The 12,587-nt window shown below is 42.7% G+C and overlaps 1 protein-coding gene across 1 annotated transcript in view; it reads left to right on the top strand.

The window, feature by feature from the left end:
- TRPM6 (transient receptor potential cation channel subfamily M member 6) overlaps positions 1–12,587 on the top strand; it is a 73,093-nt gene that overhangs the window by 50,733 nt on the left and 9,773 nt on the right. The window contains exons 32-35 of the mRNA XM_032097106.1: positions 7,868–7,933; positions 10,301–10,587; positions 10,838–10,920; positions 11,432–11,637. Of these exons, the coding sequence (XP_031952997.1) occupies positions 7,868–7,933; positions 10,301–10,587; positions 10,838–10,920; positions 11,432–11,637 (642 nt within the window). The remainder of the gene's footprint in view (positions 1–7,867; positions 7,934–10,300; positions 10,588–10,837; positions 10,921–11,431; positions 11,638–12,587) is intronic.

The following is a 12,587-nucleotide window of genomic DNA, read 5'->3' as shown; positions in this document are numbered from 1 at the left end:
CTGACAAGACAGACAATGAAGGTAGTTGGGGTCAAGGCATCTCATCAGTGCAGTGTGAGTGTTGCTGCACTGGAGCTGGCAGGAGCAGGATGCAGCAGCAGCCCTTTGTGAAAGGAGGAGGATGAGGAGATAGTGGAAGTCATTCTAGGCAGGGTGCAATGGGCTTTCTCAGAGAGCCTGTTCCTTTGGAAGGAGGGAATTCTTGAATAGAGAAAACAGCAGCAGCTGACGTTTGTGAGATTTGATGGGTCAGTACCCTGGCTCCGGCCAGGAGGGGGCATGGCTAGGACCTGGAGGTTATTCTACACTTGTTGCAAGTTTCCGTGTAGTAAGTATTCATGTGTGAATTGTTTGCCTCTCTTGTGCCCTCTGTTACTAATATTGCTGCTGTTACTTTCATTTTTCTATTTCATTGCTGTTTCCAGTAAATTGATCTTATCTAAACCCACAGTTTTTAACTTTTGTGTCTCCAGTCCTTTCCATCCTGCTACTGGGAGGAGGGGGAGGGGGAGGGGGGAAGTGAATGAGCAGTGCATGGTCTGGTATGTTTCAGTGGGAGCACTAAACTGATGAACACCATTCCTAAACCACAACAACCTTATTTGGTGTTCCATGTGAAACATGAAGAGCTGAGATAACAACAGATAGGGTAAGAGTGGGTTGGAAATAAATTTGATCTAAGTATTTGTTATATTATGTATGTCACAGTGTTGTAACCTAACCCTGTACATTTCAGTATATGCACTATGTGCCCATTGAGGTGCTCGTTTTCAGAGCAGGGAGAGAGATCAGGATTGCTTTGTTGCTGAACTGTGTGATATCAGCTTACGATACTATAACCTCAAGGGCAAAGAGAGTAACTTGTGATGTGTATTCAGTGTTGGTCTCCTATCTGTCCCTCAGGTACGACCTTTGGGAAACCATTAACCATGTCCTTGGCTGTAGCAGGCACAGCATTTCCAGCTGGTCAAGGGACACAATTGTCCCACTCTGCTCTGCACTGTGGAGTCTCATGTTGAGTACTGTGTGCACTTTTGGGCACCACAATATAAAACAGACATTAAACTGTTAGAGATCATGCAAAAGAGGGCCATGAGGATGGTGGAGGGTCTGGAGTGGAAGCCTTGTCAGGAGCTGCTGAGGTCTCTTGATCTGTTCAGCCTGGAGAAGAGGAGGCTGAGGGGAAACCTCATTGCAGTCTTCAACATCTTCACAAAGGGAAGCAGAGGGGCAGGCAATGGTCTCTTCACTCTTGTGACTGGTGACAGGATTTGAGGAAATGGCATGGAGCTGAGTCAGAGGTTAGTTAGTCAGGTTTAGGTTGGATATCAGGAAACGGTTTTTCACCTGAGGAGTGTTTGGGTGCTGGAACAGGCTCCCCAGGGAAGTGGTCATAGCACCAAGCCTGTCAGAGTTCATGAAGCATTTGGACAACTCTCTTAGGCACACAGTATGACTCTCAGGCACAGGGCTAGGAGTCGGACTTGATCCTGATGGGTCTGCTTCCTGATGGGTCCCTTAGCATATTCTATGATTCTGTGTTTCTATAACAATTGTACCCAGCCTGTGAGCAGAACAGGGAAAGATTATTTTTCCCAGCTTTTCACCCCCTTTTTCTCCTTGAGGTCTGTTACAACAGTGCTTGAGAATTTTGAATTCCCTTTGAATATTAAGGAAAGCATGATCTTGTTGCTAAGTCTGCCAGGTCTCTTCGTACAGTTTTACACCCTGATTAGAAAAAGGGATTCTTAGGAGGGTCTTTCAGAGATCTACCCTGAGGGTGGATAGTCATGATTGGCCTGTAATGCGGGAGAAAATGGGCCAGCTTCTGAAGGATTATTCTGCTCCAATGGCTTGGAAGTTTTCCCCTGAACAACTACAGGACCCTGATGAAGTGGCAGAATATTTGAAAGAAAAATGCTGTGGCAGCTCCAGAGAGACGAAAAGTTCTGCAGTGTGCAGGGCCCTGGCTATTGTTTATCAGACACTGCTCACAATACTAGAAAGCACCCTCAGGGGGAAGAGCAGGAAAGCAGAGCAATAGGCACTGGGGCCACTCAAACTGCAGGTGAACCAGAGGAACTACCCATGCTGGTAGCAGTTGCTCCTATACAGAAGAAGAAATTCAAGCCAAACCAGTTTGCATACTGAGGGATGAAGAGGAAGCAGGGCCCTCAGAACAGGAAGCAGGACCAGAGAAAATCACTCCCTAGGTGAGCTGCAAGGTATGCAAACAATTTTCACCCACTAGTCAGGAGAACCCCTGGTGACCTGGCTGCTCTGATGCTGGGATGTTGTGGCCCACGATATGGAACTAGATGGAAGTGAAACCAAGCAATTGGGATCCCTATCCCAGGATGTGGGCATTGACAAGGGGATTGGGAAGAGGACAGAAACTCTCAGAGGTGACTCCTGTCAAGTGTGAGGGAAAGGTGACTACCCAACGCTGGCAATATGAAGATCACCTTTTTTTCCTCCCTACTGGCCTGCACTTCAGCTATGGAAAGGTCTCTCTGCAGGGCCTCCCTGCCTCTGAGGGAGTCAGCAGCTCCTCCCAGTTTTGGATCATCTGTGAACTTGCTTAGTATCGCATTGAGCAAGTTAAAGAGAAAATTTTCCATGCTCTACTAGTATGGACCAGAGTCTCTGCTATTGGGAGCAAGCAGTCGCCTGCTCAAGGGAGGGTACACACCACGAGGTAATCTGTGATTTTTGCTGTGTGACCATGGAGAGGACATGAGGAAGTGGGATGGAAACCCCACCTCTGACCTGGCAGCATGGGTATGTGAGTTGAGAGGAAGAACAACCACCAAACACCACTCCAGTTGCCAGTGGGCAAGCCCTCAGACAGAATAGAAGGGTTGATATTACTTCCAATCCTCTTGAAGGGACATATTCCAATCCTCCAGCTCATATTTACAAGTGAACCATGACTACTATGACCAGAGTTAGAGGGGTCCTTCCTCCAGCCAAATGGGGGAAGGGGACAATCAGATCTATTGGATTGTGTGAATCTCATGGCCTGACACATCAGACATACAACCGTATTGTGCTTTAGTTGACCCTGGAGCACAATGTACCCTGATGCCATCAAGATATGTAGGGGCACAACCCATCTCTATTTCTGGGGTGACAGGGGGGTCCCAACAGCTGACTGTACTGGAAGCTGAAGTAACCCTGACTGGGAATGAATGGTAAAAACATCCCATCGTGACTGGCACAGAGGCCTCATGAATCCTTGGAGCAGATTACCTCAGGAAAGAGTATTTCAAAGACCCAAAAGGGCTTTGTTGTGCTTTTGGGAGAGCTGTAGAGACAGAGGAAATCAGACAGCTGAACACCTTGCCTGGTCTCTCAGAGGACCTTCTGCTGTGGGATGGCTGAGGGTTGAAGAAGAACAGGTACTGATGGCTACCACAACAATGCAGTGTTGGCAATATCACACCAACCAGGACTCTGTGACCCCCATCCACGAGTGATTCCTGAACTGGAGAGCCAGGGAGTGGCCAGCAAGACTGGCTCACTCCTTAACATATATGGCCAGTGTGTAAGTCCACTGGAGAGTGGAGACTGACAGTGGACTACCATGGCCTGAATGAAGTCACACCACCACTGAGCACTTCTGTGCCAGACATGCTGGAACTTCAGTATGAACTGGAGCCCAAGGCAATCAAGTGGTAGCACCATCAATATTGCAAATGGGTTTTTCTCAATTCCTTTAGAAGCAGAGGGCAGGCCACAGTTTGCTTTCACCTGGAGGGATGTCCAGTACACCCGGAACCAGCTGCCCAAGAAGTGGAAATACAGCCACAGTATTTGCCTGATGCAAATATATCAGTATTTGGTCTGATCCAGACTGCACTGGAAAAGGGTGAGGCTCCAGAACATTTGCAATACATGGATGACATCAACTTGTGAGACAACGCAGCAGAGGAAGCTTTTGAGAAAGGGGAGAAGATAATCCAAATCCTCCTGAAGGCCAGTCCTGCTGTAAAACACAATAAGATTTAGAGACCTGCCTAGGAAATTCCGTTCTTAGAAGTAAAATGGCAGGATGGACATCGACAGATTCTGATGGACATGTTCAGCAAAATAGCAGCTATGTCCCCACCAACCAGCAAGAGGGAAACACAGGCTGTCCTATGCACTGTGGGCTTTTGGAGAATGCATATTCCAGATTACACTCAGATTGTGAGTTCTCTCTTGTGATCCAGAAGAACAATGATTTTAAGTGGGATCCTGAGTAACAAGCTTTTGAACAAATTAAACAGGAGATTGTTTGTGCAGTAGCCCCTGGGCCAGTTAGGACAGGACAAGATCTGGAAACTGTGCTCTACACTGCAGATGGGAAGAATGATCTTTCCTGGAGTCTCTGACAAAATGTGTCCAGGGAGACTTGAGGATGATCTCTGGGGTTCTGGAGTCGGGAATAAAAAGGACTCGAGGCCTGCTACACCCCATCTAAAGATGAGATCCTGGCAGCTTATGAAGGAGTTCAAGCTGCTTTAGAAGGGATTGGCACTGATGCACAGCTCCTCCTGGCACCCTGAATACCAGTGCTTGATGGATGTGTGAAGGGAAAGTCCCTGCCACACATCATGCCACACATGGATTAAGTGGATCACCCTGATCACACAGCAAGCTTCAACAGGAAATCCCAATCACCCAGGGATCTTGGAAGTCATCATGAACTGGCTCAAAGGTGAAAATTTTGGAATATCATTGGAAAAAGAGGAGGGAAAGGTGACTGGTGCTGAGGAGGTCCCACCATATAATCAGCTATCAGAAAATGAAAAGCAGTATGGTCTTTTCATCGATGCTTCCTGCTGTACTGCAGAGAAACGTCAAAAAGGGGAAGCTGCTGTATGGAATCTTATGTGACAAGTTGCAGAAGCTATTGAGGGACAAGATGGATGAAGTCAGGTTGCAGAGCTGAAAGTCATCCAGCTGGCTTTAGATATCACCAAACAAGAGAAATGGCCAGTGCTCTACCTCTGCAATGACTTGTGAATGGTAGGAAATGCTCTGTAGGGGTGGCTTGACCAATGGAAAAAGATAAATATGCAGAGGTAAACCCACCTGGGCTGCTGAACTGTGGAAAGACATTGCTGACTATGTAGAGAAGTTCGCTGTAAAAGTACATCATGTAGATGCACACGCACCCAAGAGGCTACTGAAGAGCATCACAACAATGGACAGGTGGATTGGGCTGCCAAGATAAAAGTGTCTCAGGTGGACCTGGTCTAGCAACACAAAGGTGAATTATTTCTGGTTGGTGGGCCCATAACACCTCAGGTCATCAGGGAAGAGATGCAACAATACAGATGGGCTCTCAATAACTGTGAAATGTGCTGAAATCAAAAGAGGGTAAAGCCTCTATGATATGTGGGACAATGGTCAAAATATAAATGTGGGAAGACCTGGCAGATTGATTACATTGCAAACCTGCCAAGGCAAGCTCTTTATATGTACAAGGAAGAAATGGATGGCTGGAGATGCACCCTGTGGCTCACACCACTGCCTGGAACACCATCTTGGGCCTTGAAAAGCAAGTCCTGTGGTGACATGGCACCCCGGAAAGAGGTCAGTTGGACAACGGGACTCATTTCAAAAATAGCCTCAGAGACCCCTGGGCCAGAGAGCACAGTGTTGAGTGGGTATCATATTCCCTGTCATGCACCAGCCTCTGGGAAAACTGAATGATACAATGGACTGTTAAAAGCACATTGGTGGGACCTTCAAACATTGGGATTTACAATTAGCAAAAACCACCAGGTTAATTAACACCTGAGGCTCTCCCAGTCAAGCTGGTCCTGCCCAATCAAAACTCCCATGTACTGTAGAAGGGGAGAAAGCTCCCATGGTGGAAATGAGGAATATGTTTGGGAAGTCAGTTTGGATTAGTCCTGCCTCAAGCAAAGGCAAACCCACCCATGTGATTGTTTTTGCTCAAGCATTTGAGCACTCTTGGTGATGCAGATGGATGGGGAAACACGATGTGTACCTCAGGGGGATTTGATTTTTGAGTGGGAATAGTCTGCAATGTCAGACTGTGTATGTAATGTTGGTTGCTTAATGACCCTGCCACTGCGTGCCATAACTACCATGGCCAGTGGGCATGGACTGCTCCAGATACACCAGTCATGAGCTCATGATGCACCTTGCAACCACCTGACAGCACAGCAGCCCTCCTGCCCTGGAAGACATCTAGGACAGATAGAACTCACAGTCATGGACCCAATGAACTTGACAGGCATCTGGGAGGGATGACCATTGATTATGGAAATGATACCAGTACATATCTATCTACCTATCTGTCTGTATATAATTAGAAGGTGAATGACCTGGACATGAAGGACATGGTATGGAAGAAGGGGTGGATCTGACTTCTTTTTGGCAAGTTCCTGGAGTTCTGTGCAATCCTACTATTTGTCTCAGGTAGGGAAAAAGTGTAGTTGATACAGATTAGCTGATTTATATTGAATTAGCTTGACAAAAATTTGGGCAATTTTAGTTGTCCCTAATGCTTTCTGACTTCTAGCTAACCATCATCATGCACGTGACAACAGAACTCAAGTCTTTTCTACAATGCTAGTCTGCCACAACTCTTTCGTTCTCCTCTGATTAAAATGGTTTAATTATTTGTTCCCCAAAAGTGTGGAAGGCTTCCTTCTCCAGTTTGCTTTTGCAGAGCATTGAATCAACCAAATGTAATTTGCTAGGTTGAAAAAATGGAGTGCAAACCTGATTCCATGGCTTCTGGGTATCAAGAAGTGCCTTACTAAAGCAGCTCGTATCCCGCATTGCCTTCAGGTTGTTTTGGGGTTTGGTTTTGGTTGGTTGGTTGGTTAGTTGGTTTTTAAAAATCTGTTTCTTTGTCACCAGTTAGTTCTCACTCATCTCCACTGAAAACTCTCTCTTCTGGAATGCACATCTTCACAGTTTTGCAGATGTTTGCATCTAACCTGCCCCTAAATGGACAAGTAGTACAGCTGAGGCCTGAGGCAGTCATTGCGTTCGGGTTCTTGAAGGATGTTTGGTTTCTCAAAGGAGGAAAAGTGAAGAATTTATCTCCATTTCTCAGGCTGTGTTAACTTCTGAAATGTCTAAAGGAGACCTGGACTGTCAGCTGTCACTATAAATTACCCCGAAGTTAATCCTGTAGAGGAGACCGAAGCCTGCTGAAGCCTGTAGAAGAGTAATGATTGAATTTGGAATCTGGGTTATTATTCCAGATGCAAACCTTTAATGCTGACTGAGTTTCTGGTATCTTTCTGTCCTGTTCCTGGCTAGGACAGGTTTAATTATTTGCAGAAGCCAGCAGGGGCCTTGGCTAGGACCCAGAGGTTGTTGTCTACCACCTCAGGTCATTGCCAAAGCTGAGGGGAAGGGAGTCTCTTCTGGGGAGGAGGGGTCCCTTCTGAGTCTGTGGTATTTTCTATTGTCAGGGGTCATTTTTTGTACTCTTTGTCGTCAGTATTGTTACTCTTCATTTCCTTGCTGTTTCCAGTAAACTCTACTTATCTCAACCCATGATCTTTACCTTTTGTGCCTCCAGCTCTCCTTTCCAGCCCCAACAGGGGGAAGGACAGGGGGAGGAGGAGTGAAAGAATGGAGCATGGTTTGACATGTTCCAGTGGGAACACTGAATTGGGAACACCAAATTGGGGAATATAATTCCTAAAACACAACAGTGTGCAAAGGGGAGTTGCTGTCTACATAAAATGAATGGTGATCAGATGTGACACAGTATCACACTGCTGCGTCCTCCTTGGCTTTGTACACTACCGTAAAGTGCAGCCAAGTGTTTTTGAAACTTAGCCAGCTTGTTTATTCAATCTAGCAGTGAAATCTATGTTCTTTGCAGCTGTTGAAAGAAACAACTTAATGAGACTTGCTCAGACTATACCATTTACACCAGTCCAGCTCTTTGGTGAGTACCAACTTCTTGCTTATATGTTTTGCTTTATAAATAGTTGGTGCATTATCTTTTAAAGACTGTGAGAAATTTCCTTATTTCAACAATTCTTTTTTTTTCTGAAAGACACAAAACAAGATAGAATTGTAATGTAATCATGCAGCAGTTTAGGGACTTTTGGAGGTCATCTTGCCCAACTCCCTCTCCGATCAATTCAGATCAGATTGCTGAGGCCCTGTCCAACTGCATTTTGATTATGTCTATAAATGGAGACTCCTAATTTTCATTGGGCAACCTCTTCCAGTGTTTGATTGACTTAATAATGAATCTAGTGTTTTTCCCTGTATTTGTTGGGGTTTCCCTTGCTGTAGCTTGTATCTGTTAGTATTCATGTGATTGCTGTCAACCTCAGAGATGAGTCTAACTCCACCTTTTATGTATCTATCATTAGGATCACTGAACTCAGCCAGAAGTTTCCCCTAAACCTTGATAACTTCATTCTCTCTGTTTCTCTTCACAGACACAGACACAAACACAGACACGCATGTAAATCTATGTATAGGAAATGCCATCAAGAAGAAAACCAGATAGTGATTTAAAGGGCATGATTCCTGTACCTGGCACAGAAAACTTTTAGTGTCTTTAGTGTTAAAGAAAAAAAAATTGCTGTAACTGAAGAGTGGTAGAGCATAATCCATAAATTTTTGGGAAGAGTTCTGAAATTAGTGTGCAGTATTGGCTTACAGCAGCAGAAGCTCTGCCTATAGACAGTTGATATCTATGTACCACCTTCTCAATGGGTGGAATATTTTGTGTCACTGCAACTAATTGCTGATACTTGCAGCATCATAGCATTTCTTGTGACCTGATTGCTGTAGATAATGGCCATATTGAGCATTCTAATCTTTGAAGCTCCCAGGAGATACCTTTCTTGGTATTAAACTGTCAAAAGATAATGAAATGAAGATTTAATGTAAGTTTTAAAAATGTGTCTAGTTATACTATCTTTATTCAAGCGTCTGTCTTTTGTGTAAGATACTGACTTTTCTAGTTGTTGTATTTTAAATTAAAATGTGCGTAAATTGCTGGATTCAACAGCATCTGCATTTTTTCTAACTGGTAAAAGGCAAGCTCAAGAGTGGGAAGGAAATCTACTGGTCTGAATACAGTTTGTGATTGCTTATGACAGTCTTTGTCATTTTGGCAATTTAGTTACCTTGTCACACTTACCAGGGAAAACCTGCTTCTTATGCCTTAACATTACAAATAATGCAAATTGTAGGAAGGAAAGCCAGATTTAAAAAATCAGTCCACTTTTCTGTTAGTTTACAAATGGTGGCAACAGAAAAATGTTACTGATTCTGCTGCAAGAGAGGAATGCTACTACAGCGCTCCAGGGGGAAACAGAGAGCAACTGAGTTACAGCTCACTAGGTTCTGCTTGCAGAAAAAATGTTACTAGCAGGAGCAGAACATCTTAAACACTTCATCTTTGCAAATAACATTTCTATTAAAAAATTCAAATATTAGTTTAAAATACCAAAACTGTAAGATTCCTGATAACTTGCTTTAGCTTGTTCTCCTAGAAATGTCCTTTTCCATCTAATTTCCCTGGCTCATCACATCATGGCCAAGTCACCACTTTTGAAACAACTCAGCTCTCTGTCTGCGGCAAAAGGTGGCACTCTCGACTAGAGTCAATTTTGTATCAAATACAAAATTAAACTCCTTTAATCTTATAGTCAATAACTGTTACAAACTGTTTGCCTTGATGTCATGATTTTTTCTCTAGATTTGTTTTTAACTATTACTTTAAACTATTATTTTAACTATTTTTAAAGTAAGATTTGAATTCGGATATTCTGCTCCTGCAGGTTTGTTTGGGTGTTTGGGTTTTTTGGGGTTTACTTTGTGAAACACAGACTTAAAAGAAAAATACTGGAAGTGTTCCACAGATTTACAATTAACTTCAGTCTTACCAAAATTACACACGGGCCATTTAGAGTTCATGCACTGGAGATAAAAATGGTAACCCTTTAAAAAGATGTCCTTTTAAATGACTGCTATAGACTAGAATATCAGTGAGCTTTGTTTGTGTGGAGGCATCCAGGATGTCTTGAATTTATCTTTATTAAGAGGCTTAATACAAGCTCTTTGGACCACTTATTATCATAGCAGAAGAATGAATGTACTAAATAGTCTAAGTTTAGGCTGGGAAGTTTTCAGACAGATGAACAGTTATGATAAAAAGGCTCTCTTCTTAAAAAAGTGTGGCTTAGAAAGGTGTGCAAAATGGTGTGTTATTTAAATACATTAAATGAAAATGCTGTTCTCTCCTGTTTCTGCTAATGACTTTTGCTAACAAAACTTTCTTTTGTTTAAGCTGGAGAGGAAGTGACAGTCTATCAGCTAGAAGAAAGTTCACCTATGAATCTTGATAAAAGCATGTCTTCCTGGTCCCAGTGTGGCACGACTGCAATGATCCAAGTCCTGTCGCGGGAGGAGATGGATGGGGGCCTGCGGAGGGCCATGAAGGTCATTTGTACTTGGTCTGAGAGTGATGTATTAAAGTTGGGACAAGTATTTATTGTGAAGTCTTTCCTGCCAGAGGTGGTTCAAACTTGGCAAAAGATCTTTCACCATGGCACAGTATTACATCTCTGTCTGAGGGTGAGTTCAGACCTGAAGGAACACTCCCTGGTCTAGCCTGACATTAGACTGCTTACTTGTTAACGTCTTCAGCAAGGTTGACATGTTTCGATGCTATCTTTTGGAAAGAAAAACGGTTTTGAGGAAGATGTATTTCCTATGTGTAAAAAATAATCAGGGGGTTGTGCATGTTTGTTTAGTTTTTTTACAAATTTATGACACCTTTCTTCATGAAAATGAAGTGGTGTTTATAACACTACATTTTTTTCAGGAGATTCAACAGCAAAGGGTTGCCCAGAAGTTAATCTATACCTTCAACCAAGTGAAACCTCATACTATTCCCTATACTCCAAGGTAAATTCAATGTCTTAAAGTACTAGGTGGAAGAGGTTTCTCTTTTCAGCCTCCTTTTCCATCATGGATCATTGTGCAAAAACTCAATGGTAAAAATAATGTCTAAGGATAGTTAATTTTAAGAGGAAAGGTAGGCAGCTTTGAACTTTGTCTTTATAGCTACATGCGGTAGCAAAATAAACATTCTGTTCCTTAGACTTAAGCAAGAAGGCCTTTTATATCATTAACTAAAACAATTTGATGTAGCTCATTTACAGAGGGCTAGGATAATCAGATTATGTTTTTGTTCCTAAACTATACTTTCTGATCAGGTGCGGGTTTTTTTGAGAATTATCAGACCAAGAAAGCCTTTTTTCTCTCTTCCATTTGGTATCTACTGTTGTCGAAAATGCTCTAGCCAGAGTAGACATGTCTTCCTTTTTGGTATACTTGCTCTGCATCTTGCAGTTTGCTGATTGTGACGATGCTTTTTACCTAGCCAGCTCCTGACAGACAGTTTTTATATCTACAGGTTCCTGGAAGTTTTCCTCATCTACTGCCATTCAGCAAACCAGTGGCTGACCATTGAGAAGTACATGACTGGTGAATTTCGGAAGTACAACAACAACAATGGAGATGAGATTACTCCCATCAGCCTGCTGGAAGAGATGATGCTGGCCTTTTCTCACTGGACCTATGTCTACACCCGTGGGGAACTCCTTGTTCTGGATTTGCAAGGTGACTGCTAGCATGGGATTGCTATTTGAAACCAGATGAAAAGCAATCATCTCAAAAGAGAATTTAGTACTGAGGAATGGGCCAAATTTTCACTTATATGAGAATATGCAAAGCTCAAGAAACCTCTGGATATCTGTTGTGTGATGCCAATAAATGAGAACACACAGAAACAGTCTAGGTTAATGTAGGTGTAATGGGAAAATAATATTGCTCCAAATGCCTCCAGGCTGAAAGACCAAAAGAGCAGTTATACAAACTGCAGGAATATTTCATCCAGCTCCAAAAAGCCACTCCACAGTTAAAATATTTTTATTTTTTATAAGATCTACAAATAATATAGAGATTCAAATGTACTCATATATATATGCACACTTAATGTGTATGTAAATCTCTCAAAAATGTGTGAATTGCTATCTGCATTTTTTATTGTTCATATTAATAAATCTGTATGCAGTTTAAATAAGCTGTTAGCCTGAATGTTATTCATGAAGTCTAGTGACTCCTTCAAAGAGCATGTGATCATTTTACTGTACATATTTAAGTGGGAAGATGGCATATTTTGAGGAGATAGAACAGTTGACAATGTTCAGATGAACATCACCCATCAAACAATATAAACACTATTGCTTTTCATTTCTGTCAAGGGAAAAGTCTATGAGTAGCCAGAGACTTAGCATATTTATATTTTACAGCATCCAGAAGCTGTAAATTACAAAAATATATACTTACTATGCAAAGTAAGCCTATAATTCCATCCTAGCCTTGACTGATTTTAGTTGCACATAAAAAAATGGCACAGAAAGAATAACTGTGTCTTTGCCACAGCCTATGAGAATTTGTATGACATTTGCTCAGGTTTATTACATAACTCTCACAGTTCCAGAACAACTGTGTTGGCTCAAAAATGGAGAATATAAACATCTATGTAAATCTCAGTTTTCGCCTCAAAC

Source organism: Corvus moneduloides, chromosome Z (assembly GCF_009650955.1).
Source record: "Corvus moneduloides isolate bCorMon1 chromosome Z, bCorMon1.pri, whole genome shotgun sequence".
Lineage (NCBI taxonomy): Eukaryota > Metazoa > Chordata > Aves > Passeriformes > Corvidae > Corvus > Corvus moneduloides.
The sequence above is the reverse complement of the archived record's forward strand: the minus strand, read 5'-3'. Positions and strand labels throughout refer to the sequence as shown.